Source organism: Aulonocara sp. 'chitande type north' Nkhata Bay, linkage group LG5 (assembly GCF_057382095.1).
Source record: "Aulonocara sp. 'chitande type north' Nkhata Bay isolate Kocher_YH1m ecotype deep benthic linkage group LG5, A_spYH_male_GT1.1, whole genome shotgun sequence".
Lineage (NCBI taxonomy): Eukaryota > Metazoa > Chordata > Actinopteri > Cichliformes > Cichlidae > Aulonocara > Aulonocara sp. 'chitande type north' Nkhata Bay.
The window spans coordinates 38,259,088-38,279,935 of NC_141348.1; the positions used below are offsets into that span (position 1 = coordinate 38,259,088).

The 20,848-nt window shown below is 40.7% G+C and overlaps 1 protein-coding gene across 2 annotated transcripts; it reads left to right on the forward strand.

Annotated features, from left to right (window-relative positions):
• Positions 1–118: 118 nt before the first annotated feature.
• On the forward strand, positions 119–20,263 carry LOC147331243 (proto-oncogene tyrosine-protein kinase Src-like). Of its 2 annotated transcripts, XM_086293429.1 has the most exons (13): positions 120–510; positions 9,244–9,589; positions 10,958–11,057; positions 11,922–11,939; positions 12,667–12,765; positions 13,027–13,130; positions 15,284–15,433; positions 15,517–15,672; positions 15,852–16,031; positions 16,210–16,286; positions 16,398–16,551; positions 16,696–16,827; positions 17,262–20,263. In XM_086293429.1, exons 2-13 carry the CDS (start codon positions 9,316–9,318, stop codon positions 17,468–17,470), a joined length of 1,653 nt encoding a protein of 550 aa, XP_086149555.1. In that variant the 5' UTR covers positions 120–510; positions 9,244–9,315; the 3' UTR covers positions 17,471–20,263. The 2 variants fall into 2 exon arrangements, with proteins under 2 accessions (XP_086149557.1, XP_086149555.1); XM_086293431.1 differs by lacking the exon at positions 11,922–11,939 and having other exon boundaries at positions 119–510.
• Positions 20,264–20,848: the final 585 nt, after the last annotated feature.

The following is a 20,848-nucleotide window of genomic DNA, read 5'->3' on the forward strand; positions in this document are numbered from 1 at the left end:
AAAACCCAAACGGGGGGGGGGTATTTCTGTCAACGCCGCGGCGAATTTAACAGCCGGCGTCGAGTTACGCAAGGTGACGTGGTGAATGCTCCCGACGTTACTGCGTAAAATCCAGCCTCCCCATATTTGCGCTCTCGTGTTTCGTTGGTGATGCATTATCTAGTGCCTTCCCCCCCACGAGGCATGTCTTTTCCACACTACACCACTCCTGCTTCGTCGCACCAATTTACCGCGCCGCCGACCCTTCCCAGCTGAACAGGTTTGCCCGGCCCACCGCAGCCGCTCGGCAGCTGTGCCCCCAACTCCTGAAAGCAGTCCCCGTCATGACCTCCTCCTCCTCCTGTGATTTTGCCGAAATTCGCTAAATGGGATTCGTGGCTGGCCCGGGGTTTCCACAGCAACTGGCCATCCGATTCCATTATTTTTCTAATGAGGACAGCCGTTCGGATCTAACACGGTTCCTCGCTGCGCGTCTCTGATTTTTGGGCTAAATCTCAAGACGCGTCAAAGGTAAGTTAATTAGAGCTCGTAGCAGTTTAGTGCGATAATGCAGATTTATTTCGGCATTCAATGTCGGCTTTTCTTTTTTTTCTTAAAAAAAATGTGTGCTGCGCATTTTTCTCTCACGGATGTTTCACACAGGGATTGATAAGCTACCCCCCTCTTCACTGACTTGTATTTTCATTGTTGCACAGGCCATTCACTCGCACATTTGGCCAGTGCCACTCAGTCTGTGCCAGGGCTAGGTTGTTGACGATTTACTACGCCCCGCAAAATGCAAAGCGTTTGTGCAAATCTCTCATTTTTGTCTTGGCGATCATCACGAACACTCGGGAAGACGCAGCAAATCGGCTGCGCACAGAAAATAAAGCCAACAATCCATCGAAATTCAAAATGGAGCTGTAGCAGCACCTGTTTTGGTTCATCAGGCCGCATATGCGCTGTATGTGAGCCAAAGCCTACGACACTCACTGGAGCATTGTCCCTTTTTCATCATTATTATTATTTTTGTCCCGGTTCCCATTCACAAATCACTGTTTACGAGCCTTGTGGGCATCTGTTTAGCAAACACGAACAGTGAACGTTTTTGATTTCAATTTACGATTCTTTCTAATAGCAAAGACATTATCATTTTTGACAGCTGCTGATCCTGTAGGCAGCTACTACCCCACCCCGTGTTTCTTTGATAGCAGCTTTGCTCACAACAACTGGCGTTTAATCCCGTGGAAATAGAGTTTTAATTATGTGGTTAATCTATTTAGAGTTGGTTTGGGGGCTCTGGACGAGCTCCAGCTTATTTCCTTACGGCGGGGGATTCAGGTTTTTGGCTTGAATCATGGGAATGCTCAGTATTGGATGTTATCACTGGATGAAGATGCAAGCATTATGTTAGCAAATTATGAAAGAACATTTAAATACCTTGTTGAATTCTTACAAGTGCATTTCAAGCAAAAAGAGTGCAGGAAGTGGGTGAAAATGCATCATAATCCCCTCATGTGGCTGTGAAAGATTGAAATTTGATATAGGCCTGCAAAAATATTTTTTTTTAATGATGTAGGTCTACTTTTTTACAAGTTGCAACAACCCTAGATATCGTCTTAATACCATTTGTTTTGTCCAGTCAACCGTCCAAAACATCAATTTACTCTCATAACAAAGAAAACCAGAAATAAATGACAGAAGTGAAAGCTTCTTTAATGTTCAGTTGTTCATTAAAACTGATTAACTGACTGCCAGTTAACAATCAGACAGGCTGTTGTGAAACAGTATGTGTGTAAAATGACTTTTTCAAGAGAACAGATTCAAAAAGCAGACCCCGACTTTATTTTAAAATCCTGTAAATAATAAAAAAAGGCTGTGTGTAAATGACCTAGAATGACACAGCGTCATTAATAAGATATATAAATTTGTAGACTGAACGACTGATGTCCTGTAAAATTAATCCGGCTACAGCAGCTGTTCCTTTTAGTCCGGATCGCTCGCTGCCAGAGCCACTAGTTAAAGATGGGCGGAAGTGGGTTTTATCAGCTGAGTGCCACAGTGCCCCTCTCCTCTCCACTTATCTTCCTCCACTGCTTTTTTTCCTCGCCTTTGCTGAGTATGTTGGCTTCTAAGGAAGAGGGAAGATGAATTGAGACAGCTAGACAGAGACTTTCACTTTCCAAAGTCTGTGGGATTTAATCATAAAAAGAAATGGGAGGAAAAAAAACACAGAAAATCTGATTTGGGGAGTTACAGGACTAAAATTGGAGAAGGCTCGATAGTTATGCGACTGCATTGTCTTTTTCTCTCTCTGACTTTTGCTATATATAGATGATCTGTACGTTACGCATGTATCTGTGGACTGCATTGTTCATCATGCAACATCTATATGGGAATAAGACAGCGACACTAATGTGCACATTTCCTCTCGTTTTAATCTTGAGGAACCATCATTACTACGCCCCCACCACCACCACCACCCCCTCGCCTCCCCTCCTCTCCCCTCCCAAGGGCAAACCGTAATTTTCCCATTCAGCTGAAACATTGGCTGGAGCTGTCTTTCCTCTCTGCAGCACAGTGGCAACTGTTACCGTCTGTTGTGACTCAGTGAGGTTTGTCGTGGCCAAATGTGCTTATGTGCCTGACCAGACATGTTGAGCTTGTGAGCTCAGCCTTAGATGAAGGATTACGAAGGTTAATATGGAACTCCAAACGTTTTTTGGTTGTTTTTTTTTTTTGGCAACCTATGCAAAATAAGAATGACAAAAATGAGAATGATTGCACTAAAACACTCAACTGTAAGTAGTGCTTTAAAGCAGTCATTTTGTCAGAAATTCTTAGGATGGGTCCTTTGCATTATGGCTAATTATGCTATTTAACATTTAGGGACTTGATTGTGTCTACTGAAGAGATAGGTAAAGATGCTGTACACCAGAGAATATTGTTATTGGATGATCAAAGATTTAATGGTTATGTTACTATTTCAGTTTAAGTTGATGTAACAGACAACATCTGCAGTTTTTATTCTGTGCAAGAAAGCATTAAGGTTACTTGAAGCTCATCTACAGCTTCTGCATTATTATTCTGGTGAAGTGGATATCTTCCAGTCTTTTTCGGACTAAATTTTGTCATTGTTTTCTCAAACAATGGTTCCTTGTTGAGATGCGGGCAAAGGGTGGTAAAAAAAAAAGTGGGGGTGGGGTGGGGGCTACAATGATTGTAAAGGCTGCATAATTAGGGATTCGGCTTGAAAATAATTGCAGAAAAACAGCACAGAAGTATGCTTTGTTGAGTGTGTGTAGATTAAGATATCCGTGAGACAATGAATTACAATGCAGAATTTCAGTAGGACTAACAGATTAACAAGTTTAAAGGTTTAACAGATGGATGCTACCTGGAGACAAACAAAAGTGGTGTATTTTCTCATTAAAAGCTAATCCACAGCAGCAATGTCAATGGCAATCTATCCCAACTGCGTTGAGGAAGCAAAGCTGCAACACAGCTGACTGCAGAAAATGTCAGCTCTGTAGGGATGAGGTTGAAGTTGGGATTCCACCAAGTCATTCTTTGGGGAAAACAGATGTTTTTCCCTTACAAAAATATCGAAGAGCTGAACATATTTACTGATAAAGGCCAGCTTTGACCTGCTGTGCACACGAGGAAATGTCAGGTATGACTGGCATTGTGGATAACTGTGCACTTTGACCCCCTTGTCACTTACACTGGAATCAGTATGGACAGGGTGCAGCATAAAGTCTTTCAGTATGCACAGAATCATTCAGTAGTCTTTCAAGATGGATATGAAAATGATAAAAAGTCATATTGGGGCACATGTAAATTGAAACAAATATTGGCCTGATGCGATGCAGTTGAAGAGCATGAAAGGTGTTAGGACTTGTCTACTTTATATCCTGCATTCCATTTAGGCAGCTGGCTATTATTCCTTTACTTTTTTCTGCTTTCTCCACAGCTTTTGCTCCCTGTTGATGAGCAGAAAGTTTAGATTCATAGGGTATCAAATCCTTAGAATCACTCTCCATACAAGGCAAATCAAGAACCGGTTAATTCCGTTTAACTTTATTTATATAGTCTCCATTGAGAACAACACGTATCTCAGTGGACTTTACAGTGAGAGCTAAAGAGGTTATATATGGCCTATATATAATATAGAGAAATCCAACAATCCAGAGCTTACCTTACAGCATGTCTTTACTCTATCTCTTGACATTTAAACCACATATTATGTAACAAATGTGGAACCTTTAAAAAAAAAAAAAAAAATACTGAAAGAGTGCCACAAAAATCCCAGCTGCTTACCTCAGCTTTAAGAAGTTTGCAAATTTGAGAAGACACTATCCATTCATGCTCGAAGCCAACTTTCTTTAATAATTAAAGAAAAGTATTTTTAATATTATTATTATGATTATTTGGCGCAAAGCAACATGAGTTTCTGTTTGAAAGAGATTCTGTTTTGCCTTCTTGCTAGATTGACCGCTTTTCTTCTGATTTGGTCATGACCCATAACCCACAGATCAGGTTTGCACGTCTTCACTGCTGAGCCTGTCATGAACTTGTCTAAAAATGTAATTAACACCAGTTGTGATGGGGCCAGGAGCATAAGGAGAGGTACACCCCGGACGGGTCACCAATCTGTTGCAGGGTTAACAGAGAGACCAGAAACCATTCATACTCACACCTAGATTCATCAGTTAATCAAACTCCATGCATGTCTCCATAGCGAACTCGCATGGAAACAGGAAGAATATGCAGAGTCCACACAGAAAGACCCAGGATCTTCTTTCTGTTGACAGTGTTAACCGCAGAAACCAAGATTCATGACAAAAACGTTCACAATATCATGCTGCACTTCCACCTTCCTGTACTGGCAAGTTTAATGCGATGCTTAAAGCTCAGTCAGATAATGACTGAATTATATCAGAATATTGGAGGGTATTCCTGTGGTATTTATTTTTTTATTGTTTTTGTTGTTCATCTCATCAAAGAGAAAAACTGAAGTATGAACTGAATGTTTGGGCCAAAAGTAGAGGTATATAGAGTAAACCTTGATAACTGTTACACTCCTGTCTGTGAAGTAGGTCACATCAACTGATCCACTACAAGATATTATCTTCCATGAGACAAAGTGCAATATGTAATGGTCTGTAATTGTATCTGGCGTCCTCATAAACACTGGGGTCAGTAATCTGCTTGTGTAGCGTCAGCCATTTCCTTGTTTTTTCCATTGATCTGCAAGTTGGAAAATAGTCCAAGAAATTTTCAGTCTGCATCTCTAGTCCTGGAAAACCATGAAAATGGAGCTCTCCTGCTCCATCTTCCTCCCTCTCTCTCTCCTCTATTCCTTCCTCCCACCCTGCCCTCCTGCTGCTCAGGTGCCTGTTCTTGTTGCAGTCGAGGTGTGTAGTGCAGTCTGCTTCATCTAAAACTGCCAACTCAACTTCACCTCATCTCTCACATATTTTCCAGATCTTACTTACTCTTTTCTTTTGCAAGACTCTACAATGTCTAATTCCATTCTCACCAATCCATAGTCTTTCATTTTATACCCCTATGCTAATGTGGTCACATGTTACCACTTGATATTAGGCCGTTGCAACACCATATTAGGAAAAGGCACAAGGCTCTGCTACAGAGCTACTTCTGTTGTTTACACAAACACGCCGGCTTTGAGGCTTCCGAGGGCGCTGTGGTTTGTACGCTGCTCTGCGAAGTACTAAACTAAGTGCTGGACACTGCAGCTCACATTAAACCTGTGTGTGAGAATCATTACTTCTCCTCATCAGTCTGAGATTGATCCTAATGATTAGTACGTCTTCCAAATCCATTTGAGGCTATCAAAGCCAGAATGAGCGAATCAGAGTTGCCTTGAACTCCTCTGCCGAGTGCTTACCCTGCTGAATTTACCACCAGGGAGATATCTGTGCAGTCTCCAAATTCACTGTGGTGCATATACTAATAAAGTTGAAGTGGTGAAATGTAAATTTGGCATGTGTGACACACATGGGTACATGTCATATGGCATTACTGATTTCCTTGAGATCAAAATGTCTTTCCTCTGTGGAATCAGCAATAGACCACAATAACGGGTAACGAGTGAGGGACAAGAAAGGTATACTATGATAGACGGCAGAGTGGATCCGTGCTTGACAAATTCTGACCCTACCAGCCGATTGTCACGGCAGAAATGGAGGCTCATCAGACCGTTTTTGGAATTTTTGCAAGCCTGTGCGAATTGTAGCCTCAGCTTTCTGCTCTTAACTGAAAGGTGGTGCTTGCAGTGTGGTCTTCTGCTGCTATAGCCCATCTGCTTCAAGATTTGACGTCTTGTGGCTTCAGAGAGGTTCTTCCAAATACCTTTGTAACGAGTCATTATTTGAGCTACTGTTGCCTACCAATTAGCTCAAAGCAGCCGGGCCATTATCCACTGGCATTTGACATCAACTAAGCACTTTCACCCAGAGAATTTCCACTCACTGCATAGTTTCTCTCTTTCAGACCATTAACCATACTATGAGAAAATCTCAGTAGATTAGCAGTTTCTGAAATACTCAGATTAGTCCATGTGACACAAACAGCCATGCTATTTTCCATTTCGATGATCAGTTTGAACACGTTGTCTTGACCATGCCTACATGGCTAAATGCATAATGAGTTGCTAGCATGTGACTGGCTGATATTTGCGTTGATGAACAGGTGTACATAACAATATGGATGTTATGAAGTTTTCATAAATTTCCAGTCACACAGATGTAGTTTGACTAGGGGCAGCTGTGTCTAAGGAGGCAGAACTGGTCATTCACCAGTTGGGAAGTTGATGGCTCAATCCTCTAGGGAATCCCCTAGTAGCATATCGAAGTAACAGAGGACAAAATGAAAAGTTTCCCCGTGTGGTAAGGGCCCACTTTACATGTATCTTATCTTTACCTTTTTTTCTTCTTTTTTTTTCCGTTGAGGCGGATGTTGATCATTAGAGGCGGTCAGTGCAACTGGCCATAATGTTGATTGCCAATGTCTAAAATAGCTCTTTAAATTGATTAACACAATTCCCACTTCCCTGTCCATCTTTGTCTGAAGCCCTATGAGCTTGTCTCAGTATGACTCAGTGTTGCACCATGGGATACATTAACCCCTCCACTGCACCAAATTACATCCTGGCAGGGGCTGAAGCGAAGCTTGCACGACTGCGCTCGTGTTTGAAATCGCTCGTGTACGTTCACACACGCATTGTAGCTTACACGCCAACACAGCTTCACAGTGGGAGCCTTGGATGTCTTTGAGGATTCCCGTACCTGTGTAATTAAGTTATAGTCACACATCACACTTAAAACACCCACTAAGCCTCAGCTGTCTGCGTTGCAGTATACAACAACCACCTACGCGTTCTTTTTACAGCCGCTGCCGGTGTTGTGCCAAAAAGTGATTGTCTGCCAAAAACTGATTTCCAGTGTTTCTGTGTATTTTTTATGTGTAATATCTTTACGTATGTTCGTAAATAGACTTCGGTGAACAGGGGATACAAAGGGGTTACATAAAGAATTAAAAAATTATCTGTTTTTTTAAGTATCTTTACAACTTGTACTTACATTATAACCAATCCGGTCCTTTATCCCCACTTAAAATATTTTTACAGAACTATTGTAATATTTGCTGCCATTTCTGCTGTCCTGTTGGGCAACTTACTCTTACAAAATACATTTTTAATGTTAATGAGATTTTTTTTACTGCATAAATAAAGGTTATATAAAAGTCGCTGCCAAAAACTGATTGCGGCTTGTATCTTGCTACACGAATGTTGTTTGTGGCTCAAGATGACTTTATGTCATCCATAAGGGATGCATTTGACATATGTTTAACATATTATAGCCCAACAAGTTACTTATAGCACTTTAAATATGAGCAATCGCTTTTTGGCAAATACCGGAAATCAGTTTTTGGCAGACAATCACTTTTTGGCACAACACCTGTTCCTTCCTCTTTCCCTTTTAATAAAACTCTGTCCTGTCTGTCAGACTAACACAAGTGTGTTGGAAACATTCATAAGGATACACGGGTTGCTGGAAAAAGGATATGAGACACAACTGTGTTTGGGTGTTAGTGTGCGACTGAGCTTAGTTTCCCAGAGACCAAGGAACAGCTGCTAATGCACAGAAACGCACACACTCGGTCTCGGTTCCAAAGGAACAAGACTGTTTCATGTGTGTGTGACTGTCTCTGTTTCAGCTGGCTTGAAATAGTCGGTCTCGCAGTGACTCACGCCGCTATGCCTGGAGGGGAGGATTGGTCTTGGTGTGTGAACAAGGCACTCTAACTTTCTGTGGGTGCACTTGACTGTCTGAGCATGTTTGTCTTTGTCTGCACTCGGGATGAAGGCGCACTCTTGACTTGTTGCATTTATCGGGCTGTAATAAATGTATTTGACATGAGGATGTGAAGGAAAAGCAGCAGTATAATTACCTGTTGGAGATGAAACTGTTTGTGTCCTTGTCAACTCAGCAGCATTAACACACGGCTTCAGTACGGCCCACAGCTCCTTTGTTTGAAGCTTTGTTTTCCACGTAAATGCTTATTGATTCAAAACAGATTGAATCAGACAGGAACGACCTTGAATCTATGCGTGTTTTTATGTGCCCTCTTCGTGGAGTATTTGCATGCTAAACGGTTTGAACTGAACCTGGAGCAGCTCCAAGGATACTCAACAGCAGACCGGGAGAGCTAAAATGAATGCGATGCTAGAAGCAAGAGTTTTTCTTTTAGGAGAGTGAATGGCTAGAAACTGAAATGGGGTCGCTTCCTTTTCCTGAGTGAACTTCATTTTTCTTTTAATCGTCATCTTTAAAATGTACATTTGTACAGTCACACTGAAATGGTCAGATTTAGTAAACAATTAAGAAAATGAACACTGTATTTAAAAATAACACTGTATTAAATGTCTACTGAAATGGCATCAATAATTAAGGGTTAAAGCATTAGGATGCTTGTGGGTCAAACTGCATTTAAATATTAATAAGAATATCCTCATTCATATGCCTGCCTCTGAGTCAAATTTTGCTGCTAGGACTGGCAGATATGATGGCAGAGATGTTGGATGAAATTGCAAATGCAAAAAAAAAAAAAAAACTAAATAAACACTTACTGAATTGGGATACTGTAGGGTTTTGTTTTGTTTTTTTGTTTTTTTTATAGCAGTGTACATGGTCTACAGTATACAGTGATGGCATGTATTTGACTTTTATTGATTAACAGAAGCAGTAGCAAAGCCACTTCGGACCTTAAAGTGCTGCTTACTCATCATTGGCTCTGGTCCCAGGTCTGCACATGGGGGCGGGCAAGAGCAAGCCCAAGGAGCCGGGCCAGCGCTCCATGAGCCTGGATGGTACCATAGGCACAGGCTCCGACAGCGGGCACTTCCACCACCTGGGACCCGCCCAGCAGACCCAAACACCCAACAGGAGCCCTGCCGTCGGAACAGGCAGGCGGGGGCATCAAGGGCAGCACCAGCACGCCCCAACAAATACTCCCGAGCTGGCTCTCTTCGGAGGAGTGGACCACACGGGAACTGTCACATCACCTCATAGAGGACCTCTGTCAGGTAGGAAAAACATTATCATAATGGGTTAGTTGGGGCAAAGTGGACAAGTTTATTTATGTAGCGCCTCTTAACAACAAGCCATGAAAAGACAAGATTTTTTTTTAAAAAGTCACCTTTTTTTGATTGTATAAACATATAAAACATTAGAGTAGAATTAGAAAGATAACTCTGGAAAGTGTAAAGTAAAACTACTGTGAAGCTTTAGTCCCACATTTAAATAAAGTAAATGCAGCAGGAAACAGAAACACATCGTACCCTGATATGAAAGAACTGAGTGGGAACAAACAGTAACCTCCTGTATAATTAGTGAGCTTTTAGAAGTGCTTTTAAAGGCAGATTTTGTTGTTTCTCTTGGTTCCAGTCTTTATGCCAACACGAGCTAACTGCCTGTGTGAATGTGGTCGTGAAACGGATTCAATAAATCTGACGAGAACTTTGATGTCTCTGTCAGCCTACGGACTTGCTTTCAGTTTGAGATCACAAAAGTCCCAAAGTCACATTTACACAGAAAAATATTTAAAAGCATCTTTTTTTTTTTTTCTCACTATCTAAGAGCCAGACTTAAAAACTTCTTTTCGTCTTTGAAGCACCACATGTCACGCTGTCCATATTTTATTTACTGGATATATTTAAACTGTAATGTGCCTAAACCAGCCAGATGGCTGGGTTAATGTTGCTCCATCCAGAGAGCAAAGGCCTGCTGGTATATGAAGAACAGTACTGCTGGTTGCAACCTACTGCTGCGCACCTAATGAGCCAATCAATGATCGGCTGAAGAATTCCCCAGTTTAGGTCTCAAGTTCATTAAATAAAGCTACATAGAACCCCATTAATATCATACCTTTGTCCTTCAAGGGCGGTCAGACAGATGCTGTCTGAATGTCAATATTTTTCATTAGATACATTTTCAGAGCAGCAGTAGAATACCTTAACATCCAACCCTGAAAAGCTGAAAATTCAAGGGCTAGGTCACAGTGCTAAAAATCACACACGTTATTCATTATATATATGTTATTATTATTATTATTAGAATAATATTTTTATTATTCCACTGGTTTTTAACTGATGATTTTCTTCTTCAAATTTAATTGAAAAACTGACTGGCGACAGCCTGAGAGGGTTTGGGCTTGAGACAAGATGAGGGAATCTTTGCTAAATTAAATGCAGAACAGTGGTGTGCTTTTAAGTTTACCTTGTTTTTAGATCCCTGGGAAACCAAATTGTACCTAAAAAATAAATTTCCCAGCTCTGTTAAACCAGTGTCATTGATCTTAAGTGGAAATACCCTTTTGTGTGCTAAATGTCTTTATTTCAGTGTCTGTATTGTTCCCCAAATGAACGTTTCTGTTTCTCCGTGGTCTCTTTCAGGAGGCGTCACTACATTTGTGGCTTTGTATGATTATGAGTCACGAACAGCATCTGATCTGACCTTTAGGAAAGGGGACCGGCTGCAGATTGTCAACAACACGTAAGAATCAAGAGTCATCCCACTGTAACTCTAGTAGTGATGCCACACAGTCACAGAGATGTGAATGAACAGATTTCTTGGTGCACACGTGATCTGTGACGCGCACATATGTGGACATGAATGAACACGCGGTGATAGTCAGATCTGGTAACTGTCGATCCTTCCCATCTGTTTACTAAAAGTGAGCAGAACAGCTCTGCGCTAATGCATTCTGTTCCTCATGGGCAACTGTGATCATCATAATCTTTTAAGAGACTTCAGAGGGAGCATTTTGTACCGAGATATAGATAGAAACAGGACAAAACAAAACAGGTTCAAGTGAAATTACGTTGTTTTTTTGGGGGGGGGGGGTAATTTTTGCGAGTTTTTTCAAGCTGCTGTTTCTAAGCTAAACATCTGCAACATAACTCTCTTGCAGGTGTTTACAATCACAACAATTTTTTGTTTTCCTATGAGCTCTTTCTATAACTTCCTACTATAAGTCTGCTCTGCTGGTATTTATTGAGAGCCTGGCACTACATAATTGGGCTGAAAAGTAGAATAAATACATAATGAAGCATTACAAAGCAGTGCTTAGTAGTTAGATGAGTTTAGCCAGGCTGTATTTCTAAGGCCTAAAGTGGACATTTATGGAAGATAAATGAAATATATTCATACTCTCCTATAGTATTAGAATCCCACATTGAAATGGAAAATCAAAGTTAAATCAGCCCACTGTGTAATCCCACAGCTTATGCAGCTCGTCTGCTATCTGTCTGTGCCGTGCTGCGTGCCTTGCCGTGTCTCCTTGCTGCATTTTGATGTGTCTGCTGTGTCTGTTATCTCTCCCTCTCTTTCTTTCTCATGCTTCATGGTTTCTCCTAGGAAAAAGTACAGCTTCAGGTCAGTAATATTTAATGCAATAAAAAAAAAACCCTCATGCAACCTTTTCTTCACCGTCCCTGCGATCCTTGCATTTGCTTCATCGTGAAGTGGTAAATAGAGATGGACTAATTCTATATCTCCTATATAAAACATATTGCATGTTTCTACATAGAGCTAAAGTTGAATCTAAGATGGGACAAGTGGAATAAAAGGTTGCCTGCATTTATTTTCCATCTTACCAATTTTTTTTTTCTTAACTCCATCCTATCAACTTTGCGGGATGAGGTTTTTTAAGTTTCACTTTTGCAGTGTAAATGGCACTATGGTTTTCAGTCAAATGATGTGGAAGTTTAACTGGATGGATCATATCAGAGGGCACTGTTTCAAAGTTACTGGAATATTTCAGGGATAAATCCAGTAATGTTCAGTTTTTTCTCATTGGCAACAAATCCCATAAGTCCAAAGCCATTGATAAATGAATGCACGGTCTTTCCTACAAACTAAAGCTCAAACTGGTCCCCAATACATGTGCAGTTTCCCTCAGTTTACATCATTAAATCAAATTTTTTAGCTTCTTATATTCTTGGGTCTTTGAGCAAAAGACAAGGTAGAAGTTGTTCCTCATCAATGAAATATGGTGCTGATTTTGAATAAACTTTAAATATCTCTAATTGCCTTGTTCAGTTTTGTTCGTGATTGACTCTCACTCTCTCTTCATCTCTCTGTCTCTCTCTTTCCCTCACAGAGAAGGGGATTGGTGGCTCGCTCGCTCCCTGACAACTGGAGAGAGCGGTTATATCCCCAGCAACTATGTGGCTCCATCCGACTCCATCCAAGCAGAAGAGTACGTTATCCACTCTTTGTTCTCCTCATGCGATTTACCCTGCAGTTTATTTACATCTAAAGCTGGTTTTCAGTGCAGAACCTGCATGTAGTTGTGCTCTGCACGCATTTTAATGATCCATGCATGATAAGGCCATGTTTACAAATAAAGAGTACTGACATACAGTTCATACATATAATCCAAACGTAGCTCTGCATTCCTGCTCCAGCTGCTCAGTAGTAGCTCGTCACTGATCTCGCTCTCTGTGGCCCACTTTGGCAGGTGGTATTTTGGGAAGATCACTCGACGTGACTCGGAGAGGCTCCTTCTCAACCCTCAGAACAGACGAGGAACTTTCTTGGTGAGGGAGAGCGAGACTACTAAAGGTGAGAGAGCAGACATTTGCATCACTTCAGAGACTACAGTCATTATCATGAACCATTATCAAGAACAATTAGCTCTTCTGCCTGTCTGCAGTCGCGTAATGATGCATTAAATCAGCCTGAGTGCTTTTTTTTTTTCTCACATTAAAACTATCTAGCAGCAGTGTTCGACCTGCACAAAGTGGCATTTCTTTATTTGACCAACAGGCTTTTGGCAGGCGTATTTTTGTTTTTTCAGGCTGATGACATGTGCAAAACGTGGATCAACATGATTCTTCTAAAATGTATTGTAACTGTGTTTAGGCCTCCCAAGTATAAATAAATAAAAATTATATCATACATACACTATGAGATTTGACATTTTGACAGCAGGGATTCGAAGACATTAAAAAGATTTCCACTGAAAACTATTTTTATGCTAAAGTGGTTTCATTGTTTAAGTAAAATGCAGATGCTCTCTTTTTTTCAGCTTTTTTTAAATGCTTTAATGTGCCGTTTTCATTTTGGTGTGGGACAGTGCAAGCACAACAAATGTATGGGCTCATGTTTTCCCCCCTTTAAACATTTCGCACACTAAGCAATTAGTTGAGGTGGCAAAAACTGCTGATAAGTTGATAATTAAAACAAGAATTAGTTGTTGGCGTAATGAAATTGTGAAATGATCAGTTTTTCAGTTGTTTCCTTACACTCCATGATTATCTAGTAAAACTGTCTCTGTAAAACATGTTTAATAAAACCCCAAGATTTCTTAATTTTTCACACATTAAAAATGTGTGAGGTGGGCAAAATAATAAAGCGATGACACTTTTTCTGCCTCCCTGGAGGCTTACACAGAGTAGCAGATGTGCTTTGAAATAAGTAGATCTTCAGGGACTCAATTTGAAAGAGGTAGAACCTGCTAATTAAGTCATTTGTTAACTTTCACACTGGCCTGCGGCGCTGTGTCTTTGTTCTCTGGGCTTGTGGCAGAGTTTTGCATCTTTCGCTGAAAGTCTGCACTCAGATCTGGTCCCTGTGACGTAAACTGACTCTTTAGGGGGCTGTTTTGGAGGAAGTAAAAGGAAAAGATTGGAATGGGTTGGGCTTGTGAATGGATAGGGGTGAATCACTCTGCCAGAACTAGGTCATCTTAGAAGGTTGCTGGATTTTCCCCCGGCTATAGGTCCATGTTCTCCCACCACACACACACACACACACACACTGAGAAGAGGGGAGAACTGTGAACACTTGTAGGAAAAAGGGGAGGATTTGGGAGAATAGGAGGAGCTGTTGGCAGAAGATGCCATGGCCTCTGGGTGTGTTCTGTATAAGATATCAAATGTGAGGCTCGCAGTGAGACAGAGATGAGCATGAACATGCCTCTTGCATGTTGAAAAAGATGAATCTTATCATTCAAGGTTCAGGCTACAAGCACTCACATTGTGATCCTGTTAAAGAAACCTTTCCTCTGAGCTCTTGACAGGTTTTTGTCTCTCTCATGTCACATACCTAAGAAGAAATGGTGTGAAGTGGCTAAATGCTGTAGTAGTTGTAATCATGTAAAGGCTCTTTAGCTTTCAGAATATGAATAAAGGATAATTCAGTTTTACATGTTTAGTTTTAAATCTGGAAGTGAAGGTACTTGAGTAGTACTATAGTGGTGGTAATGATTTGGTACATTTGCTTGATGCACTTGGGGAAGTCTGTCTTTCCTGCTCTAGAGTTTCTTTCTAATGAGAGAATAGGTCAGTCAGTGAAACTCCAGATCGAACACAATTGATTTTTTTCATTTTCTTTCATGTCTCACTGTAAAGCTTAGGTTTGCTAAGTGAGTTCAGTCCTTTTTTAAATCGCATCAAGTTTGAGTCCTGTCACATTTCTAAGTTATTTGCATTTTGTTTGTTTTTACCTAATCGGCTATTTTGTCATCATTATTCTTGTGAAATGTAGTTTTGTGAAAAACTGTTGGACAAAACAAGGTTAATGAAACTTTCTGTAGTGGTGGGCAGTGGATAAGGACAAAGGCTTAGTTATTTGGCCATTAATCCAACCAGCAGGGTCTTAAATAGCCAAAGCGCAGCTGCTAGGAAACTCCAGAGAGCAGCTGCCAGATGGGCCAGGAGCAATGTGGTTTTATTGTTCTAACCTGTCTCTGTCTGTTTTTGTCTTGCTCACAGGGGCGTATTGCCTGTCAGTGCTGGATTATGATAACACCAAAGGCGCTAATGTTAAACATTACAAAATCAGGAAACTGGATAGCGGAGGTTTCTACATCACTTCACGCACCCAGTTCACCAGCCTACAGCAGCTAGTCTTCCACTATCGCAGTAAGTACTCGGGTGCATGTAGTCACCAAAAGTTAGGAAATGTCAACTGCATTGATGGTAACTCTTAACCTTTCCTCATTCAGAGCACTCTGATGGACTGTGCCACGCTCTAACAGATGTTTGTCCAGTGACCAAACCTCAGACGCAGGGACTGGCTAGGGATGCCTGGGAGATCCCCAGAGAGTCTCTCCGCCTTGACGTCAAACTGGGACAGGGCTGCTTTGGAGAAGTCTGGATGGGTAAGAATCCCTAACATACCTTAGCAGATGGGTTAAACTTTTATGATGCAACATGAGCATCATTTACTCTTTCTTGTTAAAACTAGGAAACCTTTTATATTTGGAGAGTAGGTGGACTAAGAGGAGTAAGGACAGCAGTTTACTGTAGAAGCAATGTCTTTTTGTCTGGCTTCTGACAGGTACGTGGAACGGTACAACACGAGTAGCCATTAAGACTCTAAAGCCCGGCACCATGTCTCCAGAGGCCTTCCTTCAAGAAGCACAGGTCATGAAGAAGCTGCGGCACGAAAAGCTGGTCCAGCTGTACGCCGTTGTGTCTGAGGAGCCCATTTATATTGTAACAGAGTATATGAGCCAAGGTAGCGCATGACAGCAGACTGTGTCAAGAGATGGTTCTCAAACCTGCTTGATACTCGGACAAATTCATAATCCTCTTTACTAATTCTTGTTCAAAAAAGGGGGGAAGGGATGTTTACATTTGACATATTATCAGCTTAGGTTTGTGTAAATTAAATAATATTGGGTTTGTGTTCACAGGCAGCTTACTGGACTTTCTTAAAGGCGAAGCTGGAAAGCTGCTTCGTCTGCCTCAGCTGGTAGACATGGCTGCTCAGGTAAAATTACAAAAGATCAGTGTGCTTAAGTGCATCATCTAACCACCAAGAATTCAATACTAAAAGGTGTACTACATGGAAATTTAAATTTCTCGTCCTCTCTCCTTCCAGATTGCAGCAGGCATGGCCTACGTGGAGAGGATGAACTATGTCCACAGGGACCTGCGTGCTGCAAACATCCTGGTAGGAGACAGCCTCGTGTGCAAGGTGGCTGACTTTGGTCTGGCAAGACTCATTGAAGACAATGAGTACACTGCAAGACAGGGTAAGACTCCTCTTCCTACTTAAAATATTTACACTCAAATCAGAGAGAGAGAAGTTTGGTTACAGAAGAAAAAGTGACTTATAAGAATAAGATGTCCTAAAGTGTTTATAACATGCCACACTGAGTTTCATAATGTTTTCTTAGGAGCCAAGTTCCCAATCAAATGGACAGCACCGGAGGCAGCTCTGTATGGTCGTTTCACCATTAAGTCAGATGTCTGGTCCTTTGGTGTGCTGCTCACAGAGCTGGCAACTAAAGGCAGAGTTCCCTATCCAGGTAAAAGCTCCACCTGACAGGATAAACCCACATAATAATTTCAGTTTCTTATTCAAATAAAAAAAATAAATCGCGTTGTATGATTTAAAATAATTCAATATTTGATAAACCTCTTGCGCTGTGAGACAGAATTGACCAAAACTAGCTGATACCTTTCTACACATCCAATAGGCAAATCACATAAGTTGCACCATATAAGGTGTTTTAGCATACCCACAATTGCTGCACATCTGCAAATCTTCTCCTTTTCTTGCTACATCTGACTTGATCAGCTGTTGTCATTGATATCTGCTCTGCTCACTGATCAGGATGTTTCTGCTGCCATCCCAGCCTGAACCAGCTTCCCACCCCTGCAGGCTGGGAAGGTCCTGGATCAGAGCCATACCACAAAAGGATTTCTGTCCAAAAATCTAACTTACTGTTTTTCTTGACAGGTATGGTTAACCGAGAAGTGCTTGACCAAGTGGAGCGTGGCTACAGGATGCCTTGTCCAGCAGAGTGCCCAAGCTCCTTGCATGAGCTCATGCTTTCCTGCTGGAGGAAGGATCCAGAAGAGAGGCCTACATTTGAGTACCTGCAGGGCTTCCTAGAGGACTACTTCACCTCCACAGAACCCCAGTATCAGCCTGGGGAGAACCTATAGAACCGTATATCGAATTGAACCTGGTGAGAAGGGGAAAGGGCCTCAGCACAGAATGATCTGCACTAACAGACCTCAGAGGAGCTCCTGTTTAAGGATCTGAGCCTGTGAAACTCAGTTGTGAGGAATTTGAGATTCATCTGTGGAAGTAAAACCGAAATAGAAACCGGCAGAAGTCCCCTCATGTGCCATAACGGAACTTCTACAGAAGAACCTGAAGAACCTCCTTTCTGCAAGAACTCACTGTTTACTTAAGTTCTCTTGCAGTAAAGAGGTTGAGCTGTAGAAGGCAAACTCTTGCTGGACTGACTGTGGCTCTGATTGAATCGATTGACTAAACTTGCGGGTAAATGTTTTGGAGAGATGCGACCGATGTGGGAGGAATCAAATCAGGATCTACAGAAAGGGCAAGAGGAGAAAAGATAAAGCTCCTGTCGAAGAGAGTAAGAGGGAGGATATTTCAATCAGGCATGAGCTGTTTAGTGAAACCTCCCTCTTTCCCTCTTTTGTTGCGTCTCTACACCATCGTCTGGTACCTTTTCCGCCCACAGAAGAGCACTGCCCCTGTGGCTCAGGTGCCAAAGGAAAGTCTGTCTCTCTTGAAATCCTTTATCTCATTTCTTCCCCTCTTCCTCTATTTCTGTCTGACTTTCAGCATTTCTCTCCAGTTTTCTCAAGTGCTGCTTCTTCAAAGTGTCTCCAAATAACTCAGCTCTGGAACTCAACTTTGCATCTTTATTTTTATGTTTACTTGGACAGTACTCGTCCTGTGGTTTCAGGTTTTGTTTTTGTGGCAGACAAAAGTATCTGACAACACTTTATTTTGTGGATTTTTCTGTGACTTTCAATAGACAGGCTATTAAAATAGCCATAATGGTAGTGCCAGGGTAAATGTACTCAACAGGCAGGTTCTGTAACACTTAAATTAGGTAACTTAAATTAACAATTGAGGGCTCTCTCTTGTTTAATCATCACCCTGTCCTTTTCTAGCTGTATTTCTTGACATACATAATAAACAGCCTGCTGGAACCAACCTTGATTAAAAGTGTCTTTGATGCAGATAGTGTCTGAGTGCTTGTTTTGATTGACTTAATTTAACTGGAAAGTTGCATTGAAATAAGCACTGTCGCCGTGGCACTAAAGGCCACCTTCAGTGAATATCTCTGAACCATAAGTGAGGGGAAAAGTTCCATCATTTATGTGAACTACTAAGAGGCTGATGATGCTACTACTGGTAAATATCAAAGTCAGGATGGGAAAAGCCTCTTTGGGCCTGTGCCAAACAAATCACATTTCTTTACTGCTATCCATGTATATACTGTTTTATTATCAATGGGGCTTCCTTGTTGTTGTGGTTTTTTTTTTTTTTTTTTTTTTAAACATACTATGATTTTTCTGAAATTAAAACTCCCCAGTAAACTCCATGCTAGCAAGTAAAAACAAACTTCTCAACAAGACAGGTTTTCATTTACCTCACATGTGTCATCCCTATGAAATATGCAACCAGGCAGCCCTAATGAAACTGTAAAACTCTGATCAGGTAACCCCAATAAAACTGTGTTTATGACTTAAATATAAAAGTTGATTTATGAAGCCAGTTAGCATGTTTGTTTTTTTTTTTTTTGTTTTGTTTTTTTTTGGTGCCATTCTTCTCTTGAACATTGGCTGGGTTTGTATTTATGCTATACTTTACATCAACATGTGTCTGTTTACTTCATGTTCAGGTCAGGCCCGGAGATCATATACAGACTTCTGAAACTATTTTTCTTTTTCTTTTTCTTTGTTTTTTACATCTCAACCACTGCAGCCAGTTCTCACTGTCATATTGTACATACTGTAGCTGTACCATGTATGCCACTAAATGGCAGGGTTATGTTGGATGTCACACATTTTGCAGTGATTTGTTTCATAAAGTAGCCAATAGAACAGCAAGTGTAAAGTTGGAGGTTGTTGCCAACAAAAACAACAATGCCGCTTATCAAACTAGGAGGCATACAGCAATAAAATGAATATCATGAAAATATGATCCAGTGACAGTTAATGATGACTAATATTCTGAAACCACAAAAAAAGGGAAGTTGGGTTGTGATGCGATGGTTTGACATGATAAATGAGGTCAAAGATGTAAATAGTATCTTAAACAAATGACTGTGACTATCATGTAATTTGTTTTTGTATAGTTTCTTTCATTGCACCTCCATGCTGAGGTTTTTACAGTGACACGCCTGCTCCCAAAATATTAATAAGATGCTACTGTACATGGGGCTTAAGGAATGTTTCTTCTTTTTTATTTTTAGCCATGTTCTATTTGAAGCCTCTGTTTCTGCAAAAGACAATTCAGAATTGGGCTTGAGATATTTATGTATATCTTTCCATGAACATATTAATAGTATGTTCCTCTTTTAGAAAGGGTAAATCCCAATTTGTTTTGACACTCTGAACTGCCTGCAAGTCATTGGGACAATGTCAGTGGGCCCATGACAAGTATGAGTAATGCCAAGGTCTGATTGGATTTTCTGTGCTATATTTAATAAGTGTCTCAGTCTTTTTTTCTTTCTTTTTTTTTTTTTTTTTTTTTTTATTTATAAATCTATGCAGTTTCAGTCTGAAATTCCTGCAACTTTATGGCCATTTTGTTCTAAAAACAAACTATGATCATAAACAGAAGGTGTGAGCATTTTGTAAGGACTTCTTTTGTCTTTCTTTCTTTTTTGTTCCAATGTAACAAGATTGAAATAGGTATTGTGCCACTTTATGTTGATCTTTAAATGTGCAATAAATTATATTTCAAATGTGTTTTGATAAGGGTGTGTGCTGGTGTGTGTGCTATCTTAGGATTACAAAATTGTGTGTCACACTACTTGTTATGACTCATTAACTTCTTCATAAAGTTGTCAGTATGCAGCACCATGAGCATGTGATGATCATTGGTTCAGTGTGCTGCAGTTTCTGGAATATTTAGGCCAGTGGGCTTACAGTATTAGATTTTTTTTTTATCTGATGTAAACCCTGTATGTTCAGATATATTCATTTGTATTTTATCTCTATACTATTTTCAACGTACATAAACTGTATATAAAAGAAAGATGTAGTAGCCACTATAAAGAAACCTGATTTTGAATTCGGCTTTTTAAAGTTAAAGCGCTAGAATCCTGGCATCGTTCACTTCGGGGGTTTTGAGCCGGAAGTGAACCTATTTAGGGGAGAGGTTGGAGTTCTAAGGGATCAGCTAAAGTTAATATGCTGTATTCATTGGGTCTTTATCTTACAATATAAAGTTCCATAATGCGACAAATGAAATGCTAGAATGTCATCGACCAAAAATAAAGCCCAGACTTCTTGGACCTTGAACCACACAGCAAGACATAATATGGCCAGATA